This window comes from Somniosus microcephalus, chromosome 15 (genome assembly GCF_052327205.1).
Source record: "Somniosus microcephalus isolate GS21.2 chromosome 15, FLI_Smic_1.0, whole genome shotgun sequence".
In the NCBI taxonomy this organism is placed as follows: domain Eukaryota; kingdom Metazoa; phylum Chordata; class Chondrichthyes; order Squaliformes; family Somniosidae; genus Somniosus; species Somniosus microcephalus.
The window spans coordinates 106,193,746-106,217,557 of NC_141001.1; the positions used below are offsets into that span (position 1 = coordinate 106,193,746).

The 23,812-nt window shown below is 44.3% G+C and overlaps 1 protein-coding gene across 1 annotated transcript in view; it reads right to left on the minus strand.

Moving 5' to 3' along the window:
- LOC147107130 (uncharacterized) overlaps positions 1-23,812 on the minus strand; it is a 93,498-nt gene that overhangs the window by 36,214 nt on the left and 33,472 nt on the right. Inside the window, 4 exon segments of the mRNA XM_086008226.1 lie at positions 3,805-3,914; positions 7,390-7,520; positions 17,297-17,420; positions 18,190-18,296. Of these exon segments, the coding sequence (XP_085864352.1) occupies positions 3,805-3,914; positions 7,390-7,520; positions 17,297-17,420; positions 18,190-18,296 (472 nt within the window).

Sequence of the window (23,812 nt, forward strand, 5' to 3'; positions counted from 1 at the left end):
AGTCACATGAGTATGTACCATGTACCTGGTGGGTGGTGTCCTCACGTGTGATGATGGTATCTGTGTTGATGATCTGGCATGTCTTGCAGAGGTTGCCGTGGCAGGGTTGTGTGGTGTCGTGGTCGCTGTTCTCCTGAAAGCTGGGTAATTTGCTGCGAACGATGGTCTGTTTGAGGTTCGGCGGCTGTTTGAAGGCGAGTAGTGGAGGCGTGGGGATGGCCTTAGCGACGTGTTCGTCGTCATCGATGACATGTTGAAGGCTGTGAAGAACATGGTGTAGTTTCTCTGCTCCGGGGAAGTACTGGACGACGAAGGGTACTCTGTTGGTTGTGTCCCGTGTTTGTCTTCTGAGGAGGTCTATGCGATTTTTTGCTGTGGCCCGTCGGAACTGTCGATCGACAAGTCGAGCGTCATATCCCGTTCTTACGAGGGCGTCTTTCAGCGTCTGTAGGTGTCCATCGCGTTCCTCGTCTGAGCAGATCCTGTGTATTTGCAGGGCTTGTCCATAGGGGATGGCTTCTTTAACGTGGTTAGGGTGGAAGCTGGAGAAGTGGAGCATCCTGAGGTTGTCCGTGGGCTTGCGGTAGAGTGAAGTGCTGAGGTGTCCGTCTTTGATGGAGATTCGTGTGTCCAAGAATGAAACTTATTCTGAGGAGTAGTCCATGGTGAGTTTGATGGTGGGATGGAACTTGTTGATGTTATCGTGTAGTCTTTTCAGTGATTCTTCGCCGTGGGTCCATAGGAAGAAAATGTCGTTGATGTATCTGGTGTATAGCGTTGGTTGGAGGTCCTGTGCAGCGAAGACGTCTTGCTCGAACTTGTGCATGAAGATGTTGGCGTATTGGGGTGCGAATTTGGTCTCCATGCTGTTCCGTGTGTTTGGGCAAAGAACTGGTTGTCGAAGGTGAAGACATTGTGGTCAAGGATGAAGCGGATGAGTTGTAGGATGGCGTCTGGAGATTGGCTGTTGTTGGTGTTGAGTACTGAGGCTGTCACAGCGATGCCGTCATCGTGGGGGATACTGGTGTAGAGTGCCGAGGCGTCCATCGTGGCGAGGAGTGTTCCTGGTTCAACTGGTCTGTGGGTGCTGAGTTTCTGTAAGAAGTCTGTAGTGTCGCGACAGAAGCTGGGGGTTCCCTGTACGATGGGTTTCAGGATGCTCTCGACGTATCCAGAGAGGTTCTCACACAGGGTTCCGTTGCCTGATACGATAGGACGTCCGGGTGTGTTGGCTTTGTACACTGACGACATTTTCTTCCTATGGACCCATGGCGAAGAATCACTGAAAAGACTACACGATAACATCAACAAGTTCCATCCCACCATCAAACTCACCATGGACTACTCCTCAGAATCGGTTTCATTCTTGGACACACGAATCTCCATCAAAGACGGACACCTCAGCACTTCACTCTACCGCAAGCCCACGGACAACCTCAGGATGCTCCACTTCTCCAGCTTCCACCCTAACCATGTTAAAGAACCCGTCCCCTATGGACAAGCCCTGCAAATACACAGGATCTGCTCAGACGAGGAGGAACGCGATGGACACCTAGACGCTGAAAGACGCCCTCGTAAGAACGGGATATGACGCTCGACTTGTCGATCGACAGTTCCGACGGGCCACAGCAAAAAATCGCATAGACCTCCTCAGAAGACAAACACGGGACACAATCAACAGAGTACCCTTCATCGTCCAGTACTTCCCCGGAGCGGAGAAACTACGCCATGTTCTTCGCAGCCTTCAACATGTCATCGATGATGACGAACACCTCGCTAAGGCCATCCCCACGCCTCCACTATTCGCCTTCAAACAGCCGCCTAACCTCAAACAGACCATCGTTCGCAGCAAATTACCCAGCTTTCAGGAGAACAGCGACCACGACGCCACACAACCCTGCCATGGCAACCTCTGCAAGACATGTCAGATCATCAACACAGATACCATCATCACACGTGAGGACACCATCCACCAGGTACATGGTTACATACTCATGTGACTCGGCCAACGTTGTCTACCTCATACGTTGCAGGAAAGGATGCCCTGGAGCATGGTACATCGGCGAGACCATGCAGACACTGCTACAACGGATGAACGGACACCGCGCAACAATTGCCAGGCAGGAGTGTTCCCTCCCAGTCGGGGAACACTTCAGCAGTCAAGGACATTCAGCCTCCGATCTGCGGGTAAGCATTCTCCAAGGCGGCCTTCGAGACACACGACAACGAAAAATCGTAGAGCAGAAACTGATAGCCAAGTTCCGCACTCATGACGACGGCCTCAACCGGAATCTTGGGTTCATGTCACGCTACATGTAACCCCACCTGACATAGGGTCATCCAGACTCGAGTCGTCGTTGGCTTGTTCTCTCTACACAGATGCGGCCGGACCTGCTGTGATTTCCAGCAAAAAAAAGTTTTTTTGTTTTTCATACAGACCCCAGCATCTGCAACATTTGACCCATTGTTCTTTGATGTAATGTTTTCCTGACTAACCTGTTTGGACACCATTCACACCTTTGATTGCTGTGATTATCTCTCTGCCGAGGTGCGATAAATGGCAGTTAGAAAGATTACCTGTAATCATCTGGCATTATTCTCTGACTATATAAGCTGTGACTTTATGCATCTCTCCACTTCACCTGACGAAGGAGCAGCGCTCCGAAAGCTTGTGATTTCAAATAAAACTGTTGGACTATAACCTGGTGTTGTGTGACTTCTTACAATTGTTCCAATGAAGCTCAACATAAGCTCGAGGAACAGCACCTCATCTTTCGATTAGGCACTTTACAGCCTTCTGGGCTCAACATCGAGTTCAACAATTTCAGATCATAACCCCGGCCCCTATCATTTTTTTTCTCTCTCTCACATGGCAGTTGTCCATCATTCTGCCATTGCCATTTACACTTCATCCAGTCATCTTTTGTTTCTTAACTTGTCCCATTACCATCTCCTTTTGCCTTGCACCATCATCCCTTTTGTCTCTTAATCTCTCCTGCCTTCCATCCTATCACAGACCTTCCCTTTTGTTCTTTCCTCTCCTCCCCCTCCCCACCGCCCCTACACTTGCTTAAAAACCTGTTACATCTCCAACTTCTTCCAGTTCTGACGAAGGGTCAGGTTAACTGTTTCTCTCTCCACAGATGCTGTCTGACCTGCTGAGTCTTTCCAGCATTCTCTGTTTTAATTTCAGATTTCCAGCATCCACAGTATTTTGCTTTTGTTTTGGAGAAGCTGGAATTGTTTTTCTTAGAGCAGAGAAGGTTAAGGGGAGATTAAATTGAGGTGTTCACAATTATGTGGGGTTGTGATAGCGGAAATAGGGAGAAACTGTTTCTATTGGTGGGTAACCAGAGGACACAGATTTATGATAATTGGCAATAAAAAGGAAACAAAATAAAAAGCAAGAACCCATACTCACTGGTTCGGAATATGTAACACTTGAACCTCTGTCTAAAGTCACCCATTTAAAAAGACTGGTAACTTTGTCCCAAACTTAGCCAAAATGAGATCTGACAGGAGGAGTGAAGAACCTTTAGCTGGGGAAAATAAAATGACCTGCCCCATGGTATTTATTTGAGCAGGAGACCTATCTACAATGTCATGACAATGTTTTTTGCACAAATACTTCACACCGGGCTTCCCTAGAACCTACCGAGGTGGGTTACACTCCTAGCAGGGTGCGAAGGATACCAGTGACTAATGCCCACAAATTAAGAAAAAAAATTTCAAACTCGTGGAAATTCAGATCTTAATTGCTGCTGCATCCGCACCAATCTAAAACACAGAGGTAAATGTTCACACCCTTTCAACTGTTCATTCAGACTGGAAACAAGATGTTGGTGTTGCTCAGATTCGCGGCTTTGCTGGCTTCGCAGAAGGGACAGCTGATTCTGCAAGCGTTCGGCTTCATTCTGCATCAGGAGAAGAATTTTAAACAGACTTGCAGACCGTATTCTACGTTTCTCATGCCACCTTAGAAGCACAGTAACAGGTTCAGAATTAAATTTTTCCCGTCCATTTTACTTATGAAAAAATAAAAGAATCCGAGGCTACAAAATAGAATTTTTCAAATCTGTTAACACTTCATAAATCAGCTCATTTGAAATTACTCAGCATTACTAAAGCTTAATCTGATGTACTACATCGTTTTTCAAAAGTCCAAAGAAATGTATAACTGCGTTATTTTAAAAGATAAAACACAGAGACGATAACAAACATATACAGTCACATCTTGAATTTTTATCAAGTCTACTCCCCTGTGCCTATGGTTTCACATATCTGGTTTAAGAAATCTGATGGTGGACATTTAGATGTATTCTTTTTCATCTGTGTTCCTCTACATTCCTCGAGTGTTGACCAAAGTAAACAATTTGGTGGAGGAGGGAGAAAGAATCACTAACAGCAGAGATTAATCGCCCCCAAGACCTGTCCCCCCAGAAGATAACAGAAACCTTTACAGCAAATGGGCTGCATATAAAATATGGGCCTGCAATTTGCAGTGCGTATTAACAGCGTTCACTGAAAGAGCAGGGGAGTGGGACTAATTGGGTAGCTCTTTCAAAGAGATGGCACAAGCACAATGGGCCGAATGATTCTGTGAATTAGGCTACTACCTGCAAATTATTAATGTGCATTCAAACAATTTTAGCAAAATGAATGGTTACATGCTTTGATTTATAAAATAGCTTTTAAAGAAATGTTCTTCTCTCATTGTGTACTTTGATTCATTCTGAAATCCTACGTGTAACAATTATAAGGAAGGACCCATGTTAATAAATGGAAAATCATCACTTGATATCCCAGAGATGTGAAAACTTGTCATTCGAAATATCCTGTACTTTACACACTTATCCTCTTGCACTTGCTCCACCTGCTGTGGCCAATATTTACTGCAGGTTCTTCCACATAAACCAATTCTGTGACAACCCTGAGAGAAAACATGTGGAATATGCAGTTCTGTACTAAAAATGGTCCAAAATTGGGACAATTGTTATAGCCATTTAACATACAATATAGACAAAATACTTATTTGTCCAAAATTCCAAAAACTGAAAAGGGAATTCATGCAAAAAATAACACTGTAAATGTATGAATTAAGGTCCGTGTACCTTTTTCAAAAACAACAAACAAAATTGGAACATAAACTGAAAATTCTCTCAGTGAGACGTTAAAACTTTTTTTTAAATACTCTCGTATATAGATTAAATTTTGCTGCAAGATTTCTTTTGAAGAACCTGCATTTTACAAATGGGGTCTGATTTTAAGCTTCCATTCTTTAGGGCAAAAAAAAATTCTACATTATAATTTTACCACTTTTAGAATTTTTTTTTCCTTAGAGGATTCCTTAAAGATGTCTTTGGACGAACAATGGAACATTTGATAAAAATGTTTACTTCTACAAGTTTTTAAAAAAAAACTTAATTATGCTTGGCTTTTGTAACCACCAAGGTAAGTCTATGAATACAGGAACAAGAGTTGGCCATTCAACCCCTCGAGCCTGTTCCATCATTCAATTCGATCATGGCTGCTCTGTATACTAGGCACGATACTTTGGAGCTTAGAAATAAGGAAAGAATTTGAAATCAATTTTTAAAATATGACGCTAGCTGGCTGTCACATTTTCTACTTGCGTGACAACTGTAGTTGTACATAATATTGGCCCAGTAATTCCGGGCACAACGCGTGAGTACGGACGGGGTACCCACGCGTGTGCCCGGAGGAATTGCTGGTTTTCAGCATGCACAGTGCATGCGCTGAAAACCGGCATTTCCTGTCCTCTGACCCAAAGGGTTAAGAGGCAGAACGCGCGCGACTGCACAGGCAGCGCGTGCGCAGTGAAATTCCTTTTTTTTTCCCCCCAGAGTTGCCCGAGTGTAAAGGCCTCTGGTCTTTACGCGTGGAAAAACCAGACGTAAGTACTTAGTTTTACAGGTAAGTGGGCTTTTAGTACATTGTAGAAATTTTTTTTCCACAGGTTTGTTATTTTTAAAGAATTTACAGGAAGGTAAGTTTAGTTTTAGACCCTATTTTTTTTAAATTTATTTTTTACAAAAAATTGATTAATTGTTCAAAACATTTTTTTTTTAAACTTATTTATAGTTAATATAATCAGTGGGATGTTTTTTAAAATTTTATTTAAAGTTAAAGTAGTGTTTTGGCAGCCCATACTTTTCATGAGTTTGACAGCTCTTACTGTCAAACTCATGAATGAGTTTCCCCTCCCCTGATTGGCTGCACAGTGCTCACCTGATCCCAGCCGGCACATCGCACTAACTGCGCCGCTGGATCAGGTTAGCACAGCGCGCCGACATCGGAACCGGGCCTGTGACAGGAAGTGCAAGCAGGCCTGGGCTTCAGATGTCAGCGCGCAGGGTGAGTGCAGATCGGGGGCTTGCACACGCGGCAAGCTCCCGATCCTAATTTCAGGGCCAATATACTTATCTATTATGAACATTTTAATAGGATTCTTTCCATAAAATGTATTTGAAGTTTTGGACTTGCATTGTGTAATCTTTATCACCTTCCTATTCTTCAGTGTATTGCCCACCACAAAGTGCTATCATTCTTGGGCCTTCTTAATGCAGTCACACATAACCACGACTCAGTGACACAAATTAAAAGTCAATCTTAGGCAAAATATCTACACATATATGGAAACCAAACGGGACAGTATAGGACCAACTGTACACTGCAACTGTTGCTCATCACCTCAAAAGTGAATCATGGGCAAACACACACCTGGGGAACCCTCAGTAGCTGCCCCTCTTCACACACACCAAAGGTCACCTGTATTAAAAGGCTTCGTTACCAGATCCTTGAATTCAAGAATTTTCACATTTCATTGTCAAAAGGTTTAACACGATTCAAAAAGTTCAACCTTGGGGATTCATCTAAAAGTTTTGATCTGGGCTTTATATCCCGATGAGAAACTTATCATAAAGGCAATATAAAATGGAAACGGCACGCATAAAATTTCCAACGCCATCTCTGCAGGTAAACAGAAGACAGGGATTATTCAACTGTTCTGGTTGTGGGAGCCAAATTCCCGAATAGGTTAATCCCGCAAATGGAAATTAAAGAAAAAATAATTGTCAGTCAATAATTTAACAACAGTTTCTAACTAAGTGATTCAGTTTATAATTCTTTTTTCTTTTAAAAACACACCACACACATCTCATTATAAAGATTGATATAAAATGCTACCAATATGACGATCAAACACATAATGAGCCATTATCCTCAAACATTTTAGAATATTAACTACGAGTGAACTTAAAAGTTTTTTTAAACTATATTTATCAAACAACCTTTCTATTGCATACAATAATTGTATTACATCAAGCTACTCTTGAAACTGAAATGTGCACACCTGCTTCTCACCCTTACCTGGTGGAACTCTATTCTTGTACGAAGCTGTGCTTTATCCTCTAAGTCCTGACAGCGCTCCTCCAACATTAGGATTTGCTCTTGCAGTCTGTTCCGCTCCAGTTCTAGCTCCTCAACAACTGCCCTCAGTCCTGCATAATTATAAATGCATTATTGCAAAGCTGTTGAAAGGGAAATTAAACTGAATGGAATCATTGTGGGGTTTAAGTTGTAAATCACTTGTTAAAAAAGCATATTAAATACTAATCTCTTACCTTTCCTCATGCTATATTTAATCAAAAGCTTTGGGCCGGATTTTGCTGTAGAAATAACGGCGAGGCCAACAGCGCTCACCGTTATTAAAGTGTAAATCGGACCGCAAATTCCTGGGACCGCACATGCGCAGTTAATCGCGGAAATCAAGAAGTTGCTGTCCGAGTTGGCCTGCTCCTCCACAAGCTGTGCTACATTGGTATCTCGCCCAGGGATTCGCCATTGAAACCCATGGGACGGCGTGAAGTCGTGGCACTTTCGTGATAGATAAACTCACCAGATTTTAAAAATTTAAATAATTTTTTCTTTTTGTTCTTTTTTTCCCCTCTCTCGCATCTTCCCATCTTTCTTTTCCTCTCTTTATTTCGCTTTCTGTACATGATTTAACATTTGAACATCTGACTAACACTTTCTGGTTTGGACTCTGTGCTGCTCATTAACAGTTCTTCAATCTGATTGGTTAAGGAGCTACACAGTCGCTTGCCCTGTTCACACGGGTCTCAGATCCCCTGTAGAGTAAATTCCAGTACAAAATCCCATAGAAAGTCTGTGGGCAAGTGCAATGAACGGTTGGCCATGGAGAGCAAAATCCGGCCGTTTGTTTTTTCCTTATTCTGTATTATGTTCACGAGCAAAATGATTTTAAGCTAAATAGTAAACCGCCCTCAACTTGGCCACACATTCATGAACACAGACATATGCAAGCCAAAATAGATGCAAATTTTGATGCGCACTATCCATGTTATAAGTCTTGCGCCTGTGTAAATGTGTGTTAAGTGATGTGTCATGCTGCAGACTACCTGCAGAACCTCTCAGAATCCTGGATTTCAAATACACCCTTCTCTTCCCGCCCTTAAAGCGGAGGGAGAGGCGAGAGAGATGGAGGGAAGTGACGGAGTAGACAGAGAAACGAGGGAGACAGAAGAGAAAAAGTGGTGTAGGAAGGGAGAAAGAAATGAGAGAAAAAAGCAGGGCAGAAAATAACCAGAACTCAGAAATAAAGGGAGATGAATTTTGAGTGGTGACAGGGGGAAGTGCGGAAGAGGGTATGGAGCTGGGTAGCAACAACCCATTCAAGGGCTTGAGAGAAAGTGGAGGATGGAGGCAAGATGGTAGATGGGAGGACAGGAATCATTTTTTGTTTTGTTTTGATGATGGCATTATTGAATGGTGGAGGGAGGGGAGGGACGAACAGCCAGAAGAAAGGGAGCCACTGAAAATGGCAGATGGCATTAGGCCAAGTAAGGGTAGTTTCCTGATGAGCCAGTTGTCGTGGTGCATATAGATTCCAACGATATAGGTAAAAAAATGGGATGAGGTCCTAAAAGCTCAATATAGGGAGTTAAGAGGTAAATTTAAAAATAGGACCTCAAAGGTAGTAATCTCAGGATTGTGACCAGTGCCACGTGCTAGTCAGAGTAGAAATAGAAGGATATTTCAGATGAATACGTGGCTAGAGGAATGGTGCAAGGGGGAGGGATTCAAATTCCAGGGACATTGCAACCGGTTCTGGGGGAGGTGGGACCAGTGCAAACCGAATGGTTTGCACCTGGGCAGGACCGGGACCGATGTCCTAGGGGTAGTGTTTCCCAGTGCTCTGGGGGAGGGTTTAAACTAAAATGGCAGGGGGTTGGGAACCTGAGCAGGGAGACAGAGGAAAGGGAAACAAGGATAGAAGCAAAAGACAGGAAGGAGAAAAACAAAGGTGGCAGTTTGAGAAATCAAGGGTTTAAATCAAACATGGCCATCGTAAATAATAATTCTAAAAGGTCTAAGAGCGTTAAAAAAACAAGCCTGAAGGCTTTGGCCTAGAAATTCAGCATAGCCACTTTTGGGGCGGTAAAGTCGGGCGGCCGCTAAAGTTTGCGCCCGGCGCAAAGTCGAGCCCCCTTCGCCGATATTCAGTCGCATCGCCCTAAGAGGTTGCTGCTGCGCTAAAGCAGGCGATGCACGACTATCATTAGGCGCTAAGCCGGCGGCCCGGGGCAAAACCCCGGAAGTCGGGCGCAGGGCAGGTGCGGCAAGCTGCTGATTGACAGCAGACACTCTGGCACCGGTGAGCTCTTAAAGGGGGAGGGTGCATTTGTGTTTTTGCAAGGCCGACATCATCTCCTCCTCCTCCTCCTCCTCCTCCTCCTGTGTTGAGCCAAACCAGAAGATCCGTCTCTCACAAAAAGGAGTGTTGCAACACGGCTGCCGTTTCTAGTGCAGGGGAAGTGCCCTTTAATTTGCGCTCCCCGTGGCCCGCATCAGCTGAGCAACGTTCCACTCAACAGTCGTTAGGGCCGCCCGGCGCACAATGGGCCGGCGCGACTGAAGATCCAGTTTGGGGCGCAAAAAGGGCATTGCACGAGGATATGACGTCATGATCTGCGCGCACAGCTGAGCGCACGCAAAGACTTTGCGCCGGCGCTAAATGTCTACTGAAGTTGGGGAGAGGCGCAGATCGCTAAGCGCCCAGCGCTCGACATCTACTCCTCCTAAGGCGCTAACGGCTGGCGCAACCAACTGAATTTCTAGCCCTTTGTGTCTTAATGCGAGGAGCATTCGTAATAAGGTGGATGAATTAGCTGCGCAAATAGAAGTAAACTAATATGATATGATTGGGATTACGGAAACATGGCTCCAGGGTGGCCAAGGCTGGGAACTCAACATCCAGGGGTATTCAATATTCAGGAAAGATAGGCAAAAAGGAAAAGGAGGTGGGGTAGCATTGCTGGTTAAAGAGGGAATTAACACAATTGTAAGGAAGGATACTAGCTCTGATGATGTGGAATCTGTATGGGTGGAACTGAGAAATACCAAGGGGCAGAAAATGTTAGTGGGAGTAGTATATAGACCTCCAAACAGTAATGCGAAGGTTGGGGATGGCATTAAAAGGGAAATTAGAGAAGCGTGCAATAAGGGCACAGCAGTTATCATGGGTGACTTTAATCTACATATAGATTGGGCTAACCAAATTAGTAACAATACTGTGGAGGAGGAATTCCTGGAGTGTATACGGGATGGTTTCCTGGACCAATATGTCGAGGAACCAACTAGAGATCAGGCCATCTTAGACTGGGTATTATGTAATGAGAAAGGATTAATTAGCAATCTTGTTGTGCGAGGCCCCTTGGGTCGGAGCAATCATAATATGATAGAATTCTTCATTAAGATGGAGAGTGAAGTAGTTGACTCCGAGACTAGGGTCCTGAATTTAAATAAAGGAGACTACGATGGTATGAGGCGCAAGTTGGGTAGGATTGACTGGGGAATGTCACTCAATGGGTTGATGGTGGATAGGCAATGGCAAACATTCAAAGATCGCATGGATGAACTACAGAATTTGTTCATCCCAGTTTGGCATAACAATAAAACAAAAAAGGTTACTCAATCGTGGCTAACAAGGGAAATTAGAGATAGCATGAGATCCAAGGAGAGGACATATAAATTGGCCAGGAAAAGCAGTAAACCTGAGGATTGGGAGCTGTTTAGGATTCAACAAAGGAGGACAAAGGGATTAATTAAGAAGGGGAAAATAGAATATGAGAGTAAGCTTACAGGGAACATAAAAACTGACTGTAAAAGCTTTTATACATATGTGAAGAGAAAAAGATTGGTGAAGTCAAGCGTATGTCCCTTGCAGTCAGAATCAGGGGAATTTATAATAGGGAACAAAGAAATGGCAGACCAATTAAATACATACTTTGGTTCTGTCTTCACAAAGAAGGACACAAATAACCTCCCAGAGATGTCGGGGAACATAGGGTGTAATGAGAGGGAGGAACTGAAAGAAATCAGTATTTGTAGGGAAATGGTGTTAGGGAAATTGACGGGATTGAAGGCCGATAAATCCCCAGGGCCTGATAATCTACATCCTAGGGTACTTAAGGAAGTAGCCCTAAAAATAGTAGATGCATTGCTGGTCATCTTCCAAAATTCGATAGACTCTGGAACAGTACCTATGGATTGGAGGGTAGCAAATGTTACCCCACTATTCAAAAAAGGTGGTAGAGAGAAAACAGGGAATTATAGACCAGTAAGCCTGACATCGGTAGTGGGGAAAATGCTAGAGTCCATTATAAAAGATGCAATAGCAGGGCACTTGGAAAACAGTGGCAGGATTGGACAAAGTCAACATGGATTTACAAAAGGTAAATCATGCTTGACTAATCTACTGGAATTTTTTGAGGATGTAACTGGTAAAATAGATAAGGGAGAACCAGTGGATGTGGTGTATTTGGACTTTCAGAAGGCTTTCGATAAGGTCCCGCATAAGAGATTAGCGTGTAAAGTTAAGGCCAATGGGATTGGGGGCAAGGTATTGACTTGGATAGAGAACTGGTTGGCAGACAGAAAGCAAAGAGTTGGAATAAACGGGTCTTTTTCCGAGTGGCAGGCAGTGACCAGTGGGGTACCGCAGGGATCGGTCCTAGGACCCCAGCTATTCACAATATATATTAATGATCTAGACGAGGGAACTAGATGTAATATCTCCAAGTTTGCAGACAACACAGAGCTGGGTGGGCGTGTGTGCTGTGAGGAGGATGCCGAGAATCTCCAGTATGATTTGGACAGGTTGGGTGATTGGGCAGAAGCATGGCAGATGCAATATAACGTGGATAAATGCGAGGTTATCCACTTTGGTGTCAAAAACAGGAAGGCAGATTATTATCTGAATGGCAATAGATTGGGAGAAGGGGAAGTGCAACAAATCCTGGGTGTCCTTGTGCACCAGTCGCTGAAGGTAAGCATGCAGGTGCAGCAGGCGGTTAAGGTGGCAAATGGTATGTTGGCCTTCATAGCAAGAGGGTTTGATTACAGGAACAAGGATGTCTTGCTGCAGTTGGACAGGGCCTTGGCGAGACCACACCTTGAGTATTGTGTGCAGTTCTGGTCGCCTTATCTGCGGAAGGATGTTCTTGCCATGGAGGGAGTGCAGCAAAGATTCACCAGACTGATACCTGGGATGGCAGGAATGACGTACGAGGAGAGATTGGGTCGATTGAGCTTATACTCGCTGGAGTTTAGAAGAATGAGAGAGGATCGCATTGAAACTTATAAAATTCTAACAGGGCTAGACAGACTAGATGCAGGAAGGATGTTCCCGATGGCGGGGAGTCCAGAGCCAGGGGTCACAGTCGAAGGATAAGGGGTAAGCCATTTAGGACAGGGATGAGGAGGAATTTCTTCACCCAGAGAGTGGTGAACCTGTGGAATTCTCTACCACAGAGGGCAGTGGAGGCCAATTCATTAAATATATTCAAGACGGAGTTAGATATATTTCTTAAGGCTAAAGGGATCAAGGGATATGGGGAGAAGGCAGGGACAGGGTACTGAATTTGGATGAGCAGCCATGATCTCATTGAATGGCGGAGCAGGCTCGAGGGGCCGAATGGCCTGCTGCTGCTCCTATCTTCTATGTATTTATCTATGTATGAGATGAGGAATTTAGAGAGGGCCTGAAAGGAGATGGGGAAGAAGGTGTGGAGTGATAAGGGGCCACGGCAAGGATGAGGAGGGAGGCTAGGGGAGCAGAAAAGGAAGGGGGCCGAGGCAGCCAAGCAGATGGTGTTGATCTTTTGAGACTAATAAATCTATGAGCTTCTCGCCTTGGGTTTTTGCATGAAAATGGAGAGGGTGGGGTAGGGAAGGAGAAGGAAGGGAGTTTCTCACTAAGAGGAGCCTTGGGCTGTGCTTACCCTCCTAGGTTATAATGGGATGATTTGGATAAGGAAAGGAATGCGAAATATTGCTTTAGGTGATTGAAGCAGCTCTGGAGTTGAACAACCAGGCCAATCACGCACCAATTATGCTCCAATCTGCGGCTCTCCACTTTGCGCGTAGAGGCGTGAATCGTAATGGGGTGGGGATCTGTGGGCATGGGTCTTGAAGGGAACAAGGGCATCAAAGGCAGCTGCTGAGTCAGTCCTGTTTACCACAGAGCTGGAATGTATGAGAGACACAGAACATTAAGAGTAAAGAAAGACAGGCAGAAGATAAGGATAAAGATAAAGATAAGATAAGACCGTTTCCAAGACTGTCACTGACCTCATCTCCTCTGGAGATCTTCCCCCTGCTGCCACCAACCTCATAGTTCCCCAACCCCGCACAGCCCGCTTCCACCTCCTTCCCAAGATCCACAAACAGGACTGCCCTGGTAGACCCATCGTTTCAGCCTGTTCTTGCCCTACGGAACTTATCTCTTCCTATCTTGACTCTATCTTTTCTCCCCTTGTCCGTCTCTTCCCAGCTACATCCGTGACTCTTCGGACGCCCTCCGCCACTTTAACAGTTTCCAGTTTCCTGGCCCCAACCGCTTCCTTTTCACCATGGACGTACAATCCCTCTACACCTCCATCCCCCACCCGGATGGCCTGAGGGCGCTCCGCTTCTTCCTTGAACAGAGGCCCGACCAGTCCCCATCCACCACGACCCTCCTCCGCCTGGCTGAACTTGTTCTCACATTGAACAATTTCTCCTTTAACTCCACTAATTTCCTCCAAATCAAAGGTGTTGCCATGGGTACCCGCATGGGTCCTAGCTATGCCTGCCTTTTCATGGGCTATGTGGAACAATCTTTGTTCCAGTCCTACTCGGGTCCCCTCCCTCACCTCTTTTTCCGATACATTGATGACTGTATCGGTGCCGTTTCCTGCTCTCGCCCCGAACTTGACAATTTCATTCACTTTGCCTCCAATTTCCACCCTTCCCTCACCTTCACATGGTCCATCTCTGACTCTTCCCTTCCCTTCCTCGACTTCTCCGTCTCCATCTCTGGGGATAGGTTATCGACCAATATTCACTACAAGCCCACTGACTCCCACAGCTACCTGGACTACACTTCCTCCCACCCCGCTTCCTGTAAGGACTCTATTCCATTCTCCCAGTTTCTCCGTCTCCGCCGTATCTGCTCCGACGATGCCACCTTCCACACCAGTGCTTCAGACATGTCTTCCTTTTTCCGCAACCGAGGATTCCCCTCTACCGTGGTTGACACTGCCCTCGACCGTGTCAGTTCTATCTCCCGCACTTCTGCCCTCACCCCTGCCCCTCCCTCCCGGAACCACGATAGGGTTCCCCCCTTGTCCTCACCTTTCACCCCACCAGCCTCCACATTAACGGATCATCCTCCGGCATTTCCGCTACCTCCAAAGTGATCCCACCACCAAACGTATCTTCCCCTCCCCTCCCCTTTCAGCATTCCGCAGGGACCGCTCCCTCCGAGACACCCTAGTCCACTCCTCTATCACCCCAAACAGCCCTTCCCCTTCGCCTGGCACCTTCCCGTGCAAGCGGAGGAGATGTAACACCTGCCCCTATACCTCCCCCCTTCCCACTGTCCAGGGCCCCAAACACCCCTTCCAGGTGAAACAGCGATTTACTTGTACTTCTCGCAATCTAGTATACTGTATTCACTGCTCACGATGCGGTCTCCTCTACATTGGGGAGACCAAACGCAGATTGGGTGACCGCTTTGCGGAACACCTCCGTTCAGTCCGTAAGGGTGACCCCGAGCTTCCGGTCGCCTGTCATTTTAATTCACCGCTCCATTCCCACTCGGACCTCACCGTCCTTGGCCTCTTGTATTGTTCCACAGAAGCTCAACGTAAACTCGAGGAACAGCACCTCATCTTCCGATTAGGCACTCTGCAGCCTTCCGGACTCAATATCGAGTTCAACAATTTCAGATCATAACCTCGGCCCCTATTACATTTTCCCTTGTAATTGTTCCGCTCCTTTCCCACCCCCCCCCCCTTTCCTTTTGTTTCTCTCTCACACCTGGCAGCTATCTTTTGCCCTGCCAGTACACTTTACACCTAATCCCAGCCTATTACCATCTCGTCTAGTTTCTAATCTCTTTTACTTCTTTTGTTTCTTTTATTCTTTTGTCCGATCGCAGCCCTGCCTTCGATCTAGTTTCTTTTCTTTCCAGTTTTGAAGAAGGGTTCAACCCGAAACGTCAACTCAAATTTCTCTCCACGGATGTTGCCTGACCTGCTGAGTTTTTCCAGCATTTTCTGTTGTTATTTTAGAAGATAAGGATAGATGGACTCAGAAATACAGAAACAGATATTGCTTGAGAGGCAAAGAAAAACAGACACAGAGAGCAAGAGGCACACGGAATAGAGGAGTCAAAGACAGTGAGATGTCCATCATGGGGGAATGAGAAACCCTTACTTGACACCTCCTTCCTCTGCTACACCATTTTCACCTCAAATATCAAAAACAGAGATAGAAAAAAGAGAAAATAAGTGAGGTGAGAGAAACACAGAGAGTGAGACTAAAAAAAATATGAGGAGACAAGCAGAAAGTTACAGGAAGAGACTTTTTTTGTCTGAACACTGCCACAGGAAAATAACTAATAATAATAATGCTGAATTCCATTGCATCTGAAAATTTGTTATACACCCTGCCCGAATTGCTATGTCAATAACTTCAATGGAAAGAGAAATAAGGCAGAATACATAAAGGGCAGCCAATCCACTACTGCCCTTTTTACGCCTCGCCAAATTTGAAACTTCCACCTGGGTCAGAATGTGCGCAGGCTCGTATAATAACTGGGTCAGAATGTGTGGAGGTTTACATAACGCCTGGGTCAGAATGGGCGCAGGCTTGTATAATAACGGTCAGAATGGGCGCAGGCTTGTATAATAACGGTCAGAATGGGCGCAGGCTTGTATATAATAACTGGGTCAGAATGGGTGCAGGCTTGTATAATAACGGTCAGAATGGGCGCAGGCGTGTATAATAACTGGGTCAGAATGTGTGCAGGCTTGTATATAATAACTGGGTCAGAATGGGCGCAGGCTTGTATAATAACGGTCAGAATGGGCGCAGGCTTGTATATAATAACTGGGTCAGAATGGGCGCAGGCTTGTATAATAACGGTCAGAATGGGCGCAGGCTTGTACAATAACTGGGTCAGAATGTGTGCAGGCTTGTATATAATAACTGGGTCAGAATGGGCGCAGGCTTGTATAATAACGGTCAGAATGGGCGCAGGCTTGTATATAACTGGGTCAGAATGTGTGGAGGTTTGTATAATAACTGGGTCAGAATGGGCTCAGGTGTGCATAACCCCTGGGTGAAGTTAATATCAATCTGCAAGTAGTTGCTTTATAATACATAGCTAAAATGAGGATGCCTTAAGAGCAGCTTGGTTCAAACATTACTAGTGCTGCAACTTAACTATTTGGCTACAAATCCTTAACCTTTAGCCAGTATATGTTGTAAAACAGCAACCTATACCACTTGTTCATCAATATGCTTTGGACGCCTGATTCCGCACCAACTGAGCACAAAAGAAAGCCAGGAACAGTCAGTTTTTGGATTAATTCTCAACTCCCCTGCCTTGTAATTTCAGAGTTAAGAAACCAGTTGGAGCCCTGATCTGAAGACTAAAACAGTCAGATGATACCTTGGAAAGAAAACTAGCCAGTTCATCCAGCACGCACATGCTTTTTAGATTATAAATATCAAATTATTTCAACGGCACAATTTTGAGAGGGGGAGAAAACAAAAATCCAAACAATGCTGACTGAGGTTAGAATGTGCCAATAAACAAAACAGGTTATTTGAACAAAAAAATGTGAAGATTTTTTAAAAAGAAAGGCACCACAAAATTCATGTGTTGTGCATGCTTTCAATAACCGTCTAGCGGGTATCACACCTGTATGATGGGAACTGTACTCTGGCCACAAACCTCCCAAGTTCTCCCCTTCGGTCGTATCAGCGCTTTCCATGCTAATGCTGGATTCTTCAAAGTGCTGGTTCTCGTCATATTCATAGTCATCCTAAAAAAAAACATTATTGCATTTACTTGTTTGCAGATGCAGTTTACAAAACAGTCGGCTGTATCACTTTATTCTATTTTTCCTTCCTCAACTGGACAGCAGATAAGGTGGAGTCAGCATTTTAAACCTTCCAACTATCGCTCAACAAAGTCAGCATCAAGCAAAACAGATTTCAAGCTTCAAAATGGTATTACAGGTTTTTTGATTTATTCTGAATATTGCACTTAAAATAAATGATGTGCACTTTATCTGTAAGCAGGACAACTATGGTTGAAAATTGATGATTTCATCGAATCGTAGAATGATACAGCACAGGAGGCCATTCGTCCCACCGCGCTTGTGCCGGCTCTTCGGTAGAGCTATCCAAATATTTATACAGTAAAGAGCAAGGCTGGCAGAATTACTGCCACCGAACGTGGATCTACATTTCAGATTCTGCAGTGGATTTCCAAAAGTATACTTAAAATATATAAAAAGCTGAACATAAACCCGATACAACTCTATCCCCTCATAACAGGCCACTCAACGGATTATAACTTGGAATACAGCACTGGAAATTCAGAATAAAAGTTCAAGGCTTTTTCACTTCAGCAAATGTCAGTTAATATTTACCATCTCAAAATTACTATAGGCAACAAACCTACAAAAACCTTTATTCAATCTATGCAAAGCTTAACAAAATATGGTCGCGTTGTACAAAATGCCAAGCAACGTCACATAAAAGATAGAAAGTTAAATTGCAAAAATAGCCACCGGCTCCATCACATACCTCGAGCTTTTGGCTGCCTGTGGTCAGTTTCCTCCTTCCTTGTCGCTGTCCTAGTCTCCGAAGTTGCACCAGTTCCTCCTCCAGCTCCTGCTGTCCTGAGACCAAAGCTGGATCAGAGCAGCCAGGAAAGAACCAGTCATCCTCAATCAGTTTTGTGCCACAGGAAGACAAGTCATTCAGACAGACAGCATGAGCACAGACGCACATACACACACACACAGCGCACACTGATTGGATCCCAGTGACTGTTCGCTACCTTGTGACTTCCCCAAAGTAAAATGCTTGTTTCTAATTGAGTCGAGTTAAAATTCGACAGATAGCTGATATTAACTTTTAAAGTCTCTCCAAATTCATAACACTGGTATTACAGGAACAACCAATCGTAAACCTGATTTACGAACTGATACAGGTTTCAATATCGTAGCAGCGCTGTTATATTTGTCATTTAACCTACATTAAATTGAGTGAAGCTGAAACGTAAGATACTGTGTTCTATCTTTGTAATTACCGATGAATCATAGTAAAAAAAAAATATTGATTTCACCCCCCATTGAAAAGTTATGTTGAAAACAAAATTTTGGTGAATTAAATGGCTCATTTGGAACAGACTATTTAGCCACTATGGATTAAAACCGCTTTACTACTTATTACTACATTAAATCTCAAACATTCTGGTTCAGCAAGACATTCCGCTTTAACTACAAAATTTGCAGAACTTAATCGGATGTCTAATGCAGCAGAAAATGTTAAAAACTGATTAAAATCTTTATTTAATCCAAGGAATATAAAGAATCCAATGTTAGTACTTTTTAGTTGTATGGTTTGAATCTATTCCTAAATGAGCATTTTTTAATTCACAAATCAGCATTAAACTTTGTCGCACGAATACCAGCTGTTTGTTTAGTATCTCTCATAATTTTCAGTAACTACACCACTGAACAACACAAAACACGTTAAACCATTCATGATCACCTTAAACCAAGCGAGTAAACCATTCATGATCACCTTAAACCAAGCGAGTAAACCATTCATGATCACCTTAAACCAAGCGAGTAAACCATTCATGATCATCTTAAACCAAGCAAGTAAACCATTCATGATCACCTTAAACCAAGCGAGTAAACCATTCATGATCATCTTAAACCAAGCGAGTAAACCATTCATGATCATCTTAAACCAAGTGAGTAAACCATTCAGGATACAGAGGGGAGCTGAAATAGGGGGTGATGTGCTGCCAATTATAGAGAAAAAAACAAGTCAGCTTGGTAGACAGGGCAAACATATAAGGGCAAGGCTGGATGGCATCTATTTTAATGCAAGGAGTCTTGCAAATAAGGTGGATGAACTGAAGGTGTTGATAAACACATGGGAGTATGATATTGTTGCTATCACGGAGACATGGTTGAGGGAGGGGCAAGACTGGCAGCTCAATATTCCGGGGTACAGAATCTTCAGGCGAGACAGAGGGGGAGGTATAAGAGGAGGGGGTGTCGCAATATTAATTAAGGAGTCAATTACTGCAGTAAGGAGGGATGATATATTAGCAGGGTCCTCTAATGAGGCCATATGGGTGGAGCTTAAAAACAAAAAGGGGGCAAGCACTTTGCTGGGAGTGTACTATAGGCCTCCAAACAGTCAGGGGGAGATAGAGGAACAGATATGTAGGCAAATCTCAGAGAAATGTGCAAATAATAGGGTAATAATAATGGGGGATTTCAACTTCCCCAATATTAACTGGGATAGTCAGAGTGTGAAAGGCTCAGAGGGTGTAGAATTCTTAAAGTGCATCCAGGAGAGCTTTTTGAGCCAGCATGTAGAAAGTCCTACAAGAGAGGGGGCGGTACTGGACCTAATTCTAGGGAATGTGGCCGGCCAAGTGGAAAAAGTGCTAGTAGGTGAGCACTTTGGTGGCAGTGACCATAATATGGTGAGATTTAAGGTGGTCATGGAAAAGGACAGGGATGGGCTGGAAATAAAGGTTCTAAATTGGGGGAAGGCCGATTTTAATAGGATAAGGCAGGATCTGGCCAAAATGGACTGGGATCAGCTACTTGTAGGAAAATCCGCATCGGAGCAATGGGAGGCTTTCAGAAGGGAGATTGAGATCATACAATGGCAACATGTTCCCGTAAAGGTCAAGGGTGGTTCCAAAAACCACAGGGAACCTTGGATGTCAGGGGATATACGAGAATGGATTAGGAAAAAAAAGGAGGGCTTTTGGCAGATACAAAAGGCTAAAGACGGAGGAAGCCCTAGAGGAGTACAAAAAGTGCAGGGGGATACTTAAAAAAGAAATTAGGAGATCAAGGAGGGGCCATGAAATAACACTGGCGAGCAAAATAAAGGAAAATCCGAAGATGTTTTATAAGTATATTAAGGGTAAGAGGATAACTAGGGAAAAAATAGGGCCCATTAGGGACAAAAGTGGCAATCTGTGTGTGGAGCCGGAAGATGTAGGAGGGGTTCTAAATGAATTTTTTGCATCTGTTTTCACTATGGAGAAGGACGATGTAGACATAGAAATAGGGCGGGGGGACTGTGATATGCTCGAACATATTAACATCGAGAGGGAGGAGGTATTGGTGGTTTTAGCTGGCCTAAAAATGGATAAATCCTCAGGCCCGGATGAAATGTATCCCAGGCTGCTGTGTGAGGCAAAGGAAGAGATTGCGGGGGCTCTAACACATATATTCAGGACCTCTCTGGCCACAGGGGATGTGCCAGAGGACTGGAGAACCGCTAATGTAGTACCATTATTCAAGAAGGGTAGTAGGGAAAAACCGGGGAACTACAGGCCAGTGAGCCTAACATCAGTGGTAGGAAAATTATTGGAAAAAATTCTGAGGGACAAAATTTGTCTCCACTTGGAGAGGCAAGGATTAATCAGGGATAGTCAACATGGCTTTGTCAAGGGAAGATCATGTCTGACTAATTTGATTGAATTTTTTGAGGGGGTGACTAGGTGTGTGGATGAGGGTAACGCAGTGGATGTGGTATACATGGATTTCAGCAAGGCCTTCGATAAAGTCCCGCACAGGAGACTGGTCAAGAAGGTAAGAGCCCATGGAATCCAGGGTGCCTTGGCACATTGGATACAAAACTGGCTTAGTGGCAGAAGGCAGAGGGTAATGGTCGAAGGTTGTTTTTGTGACTGGAAGCCTGTGGCCAGTGGGGTACCACAGGGATCGGTGCTGGGTCCCTTGCTGTTTGTGGTCTACATTAATGACTTGGATATGAATGTAAAAGGTATGATCAGTAAGTTCGCGGATGATACAAAAATTGGTAGGGTGGTAAATAGCGAGGAGGGTAGCCTCAGTCTGCAGGACGATATAGATGGGTTGGTCAGATGGGCGGAACAGTGGCAAATGGAATTTAACCCGGAAAAGTGCGAGGTGATGCACTTTGGGGGGACTAACAAGGCAAGGGAATACACAATGAATGGTAAGACCCTAGGCAAGACGGAGGGTCAGAGGGATCTGGGTGTGCAAGTACACAGATCCCTGAAGGCGGCGGAACAGGTGGATAAGGTGGTAAAAAAGGCATATGGGATACTTGCCTTCATTAGCCGAGGCATTGAATATAAGAGCAAGGAGGTTATGATGGAGCTGTATAAAACACTGGTTAGGCCACAGCTGGAATACTGTGTGCAGTTCTGGTCGCCACACTACAGGAAGGATGTGATCGCGTTGGAGAGGGTGCAGAGGAGGTTCACCAGGATGTTACCAGGGCTGGAGCGCTTCAGCTATGAAGAGAGACTGGGCAGATTGGGTTTGTTTTCCTTGGAGCAGAGGAGGCTGAGGGGGGACATGATTGAGGTGTACAAAATTATGAGGGGCATAGATAGGATGGATGCGGAGGAGCTTTTTCCCTTAGTAGAAGGGTCAATAACTAGGGGGCATAGATTCAAGGTAAAGGGCGGGAGGTTTAGAGGGGATTTGAGAAAGAACTTTTTCACCCAGAGGGTGGTTGGAGTCTGGAACTCACTGCCTGAAAGGGTTGTGGAGGCAGGAACCCTCACAACATTTAAGAAGCATTTGGGTGAGCACTTGAAATGCCACAGCGTACAAGGCTACGGACCAAATGCTGGAATATGGGATTAGATTAGACAGGGCTTGATGGCCGGCGCGGACACGATGGGCCTCTATCCGTGCTGTATAACTATGACTCTATGACCTTAAACCAAGCGAGTAAACCATTCATGATCACCTTAAACCAAGGGAGTAAACCATTCATGATCACCTTAAACCAAGCGAGTAAACCATTCATGATCATCTTAAACCAAGCAAGTAAATCATTCATGATCACCTTAAACCAAGCGAGTAAATCATTCATGATCACCTTAAACCAAGCGAGTAAACCATTCATGATCATCTTAAACCAAGCGAGTAAATCATTCATGATCACCTTAAACCAAGCAAGTAAACCATTCATGATCACCTTAAACCAAGCGAGTAAACCATTCATGATCGCCTTAAACCAAGCGAGTAAACCATTCATGATCGCCTTAAACCAAGCGAGTAAACCATTCATGATTGCCTTAAACCAAGCGAGTAAACCATTCATGATCATCTTAAACCAAGCGAGTAAACCATTCATGATCATCTTAAACCAAGCGAGTAAACCATTCATGATCACCTTAAACCAAGCGAGTAAACCATTCATGATCATCTTAAACCAAGCGAGTAAACCATTTATGATCATCTTAAACCAAGGTGTGGAGATGCCGGAGTTGGACTGGGGTGGACAAATGTAAGAAGTCACACAACACCAGGTTATAGTCCAACAGCTTTATTTGAAATCACAAGCTTTCGGAGCTGACTGCTGTGATTATCTCTCTGCCGAGGTGTGATAAATGGCAGTTGGAAAGGTTACCTGTAAACATCTGACATGATTCTCTGACTATATAAGCTGTGTCTTTATGCATTTCTCCACTTCACCTGAAGAAGGAGCAGCGCTCCGAAAGCTTGTGATTTCAAATAAAGCTGTTGGACTATAACCTGGTGTTGTGTGACTTCTTACATCTTAAACCAAGCGAGTAAACCATTCATGATCACCTTAAACCAAGCGAGTAAACCATTCATGATTGCCTTAAACCAAGCGAGTAAACCATTCATGATCATCTTAAACCAAGCGAGTAAACCATTCATGATCATCTTAAACCAAACGAGTAAACCATTCATGATCGCCTTAAACCAAGCGAGTAAACCATTCATGATCACCTTAAACCAAGCGAGTAAACCATTCATGATTATCTTAAACCAAGCGAGTAAACCATTCATGATCATCTTAAACCAAGGGAGTAAACCATTCATGATCACCTTAAACCAAGCGAGTAAACCATTCATGATCATCTTAAACCAAGCGAGTAAACCATTCATGATCATCTTAAACCAAGCGAGTAAACCATTCATGATCACCTTAAACCAAGCGAGTAAATCATTCATGATCACCTTAAACCAAGCGAGTAAACCATTCATGATCATCTTAAACCAAGGGCGTAAACCATTCATGATCATCTTAAACCAAATGAGTAAACCATTCATGATCATCTTAAACCAAGCGAGTAAATCATTCATGATCACCTTAAACCAAGCGAGTAAACCATTCATGATCATCTTAAACC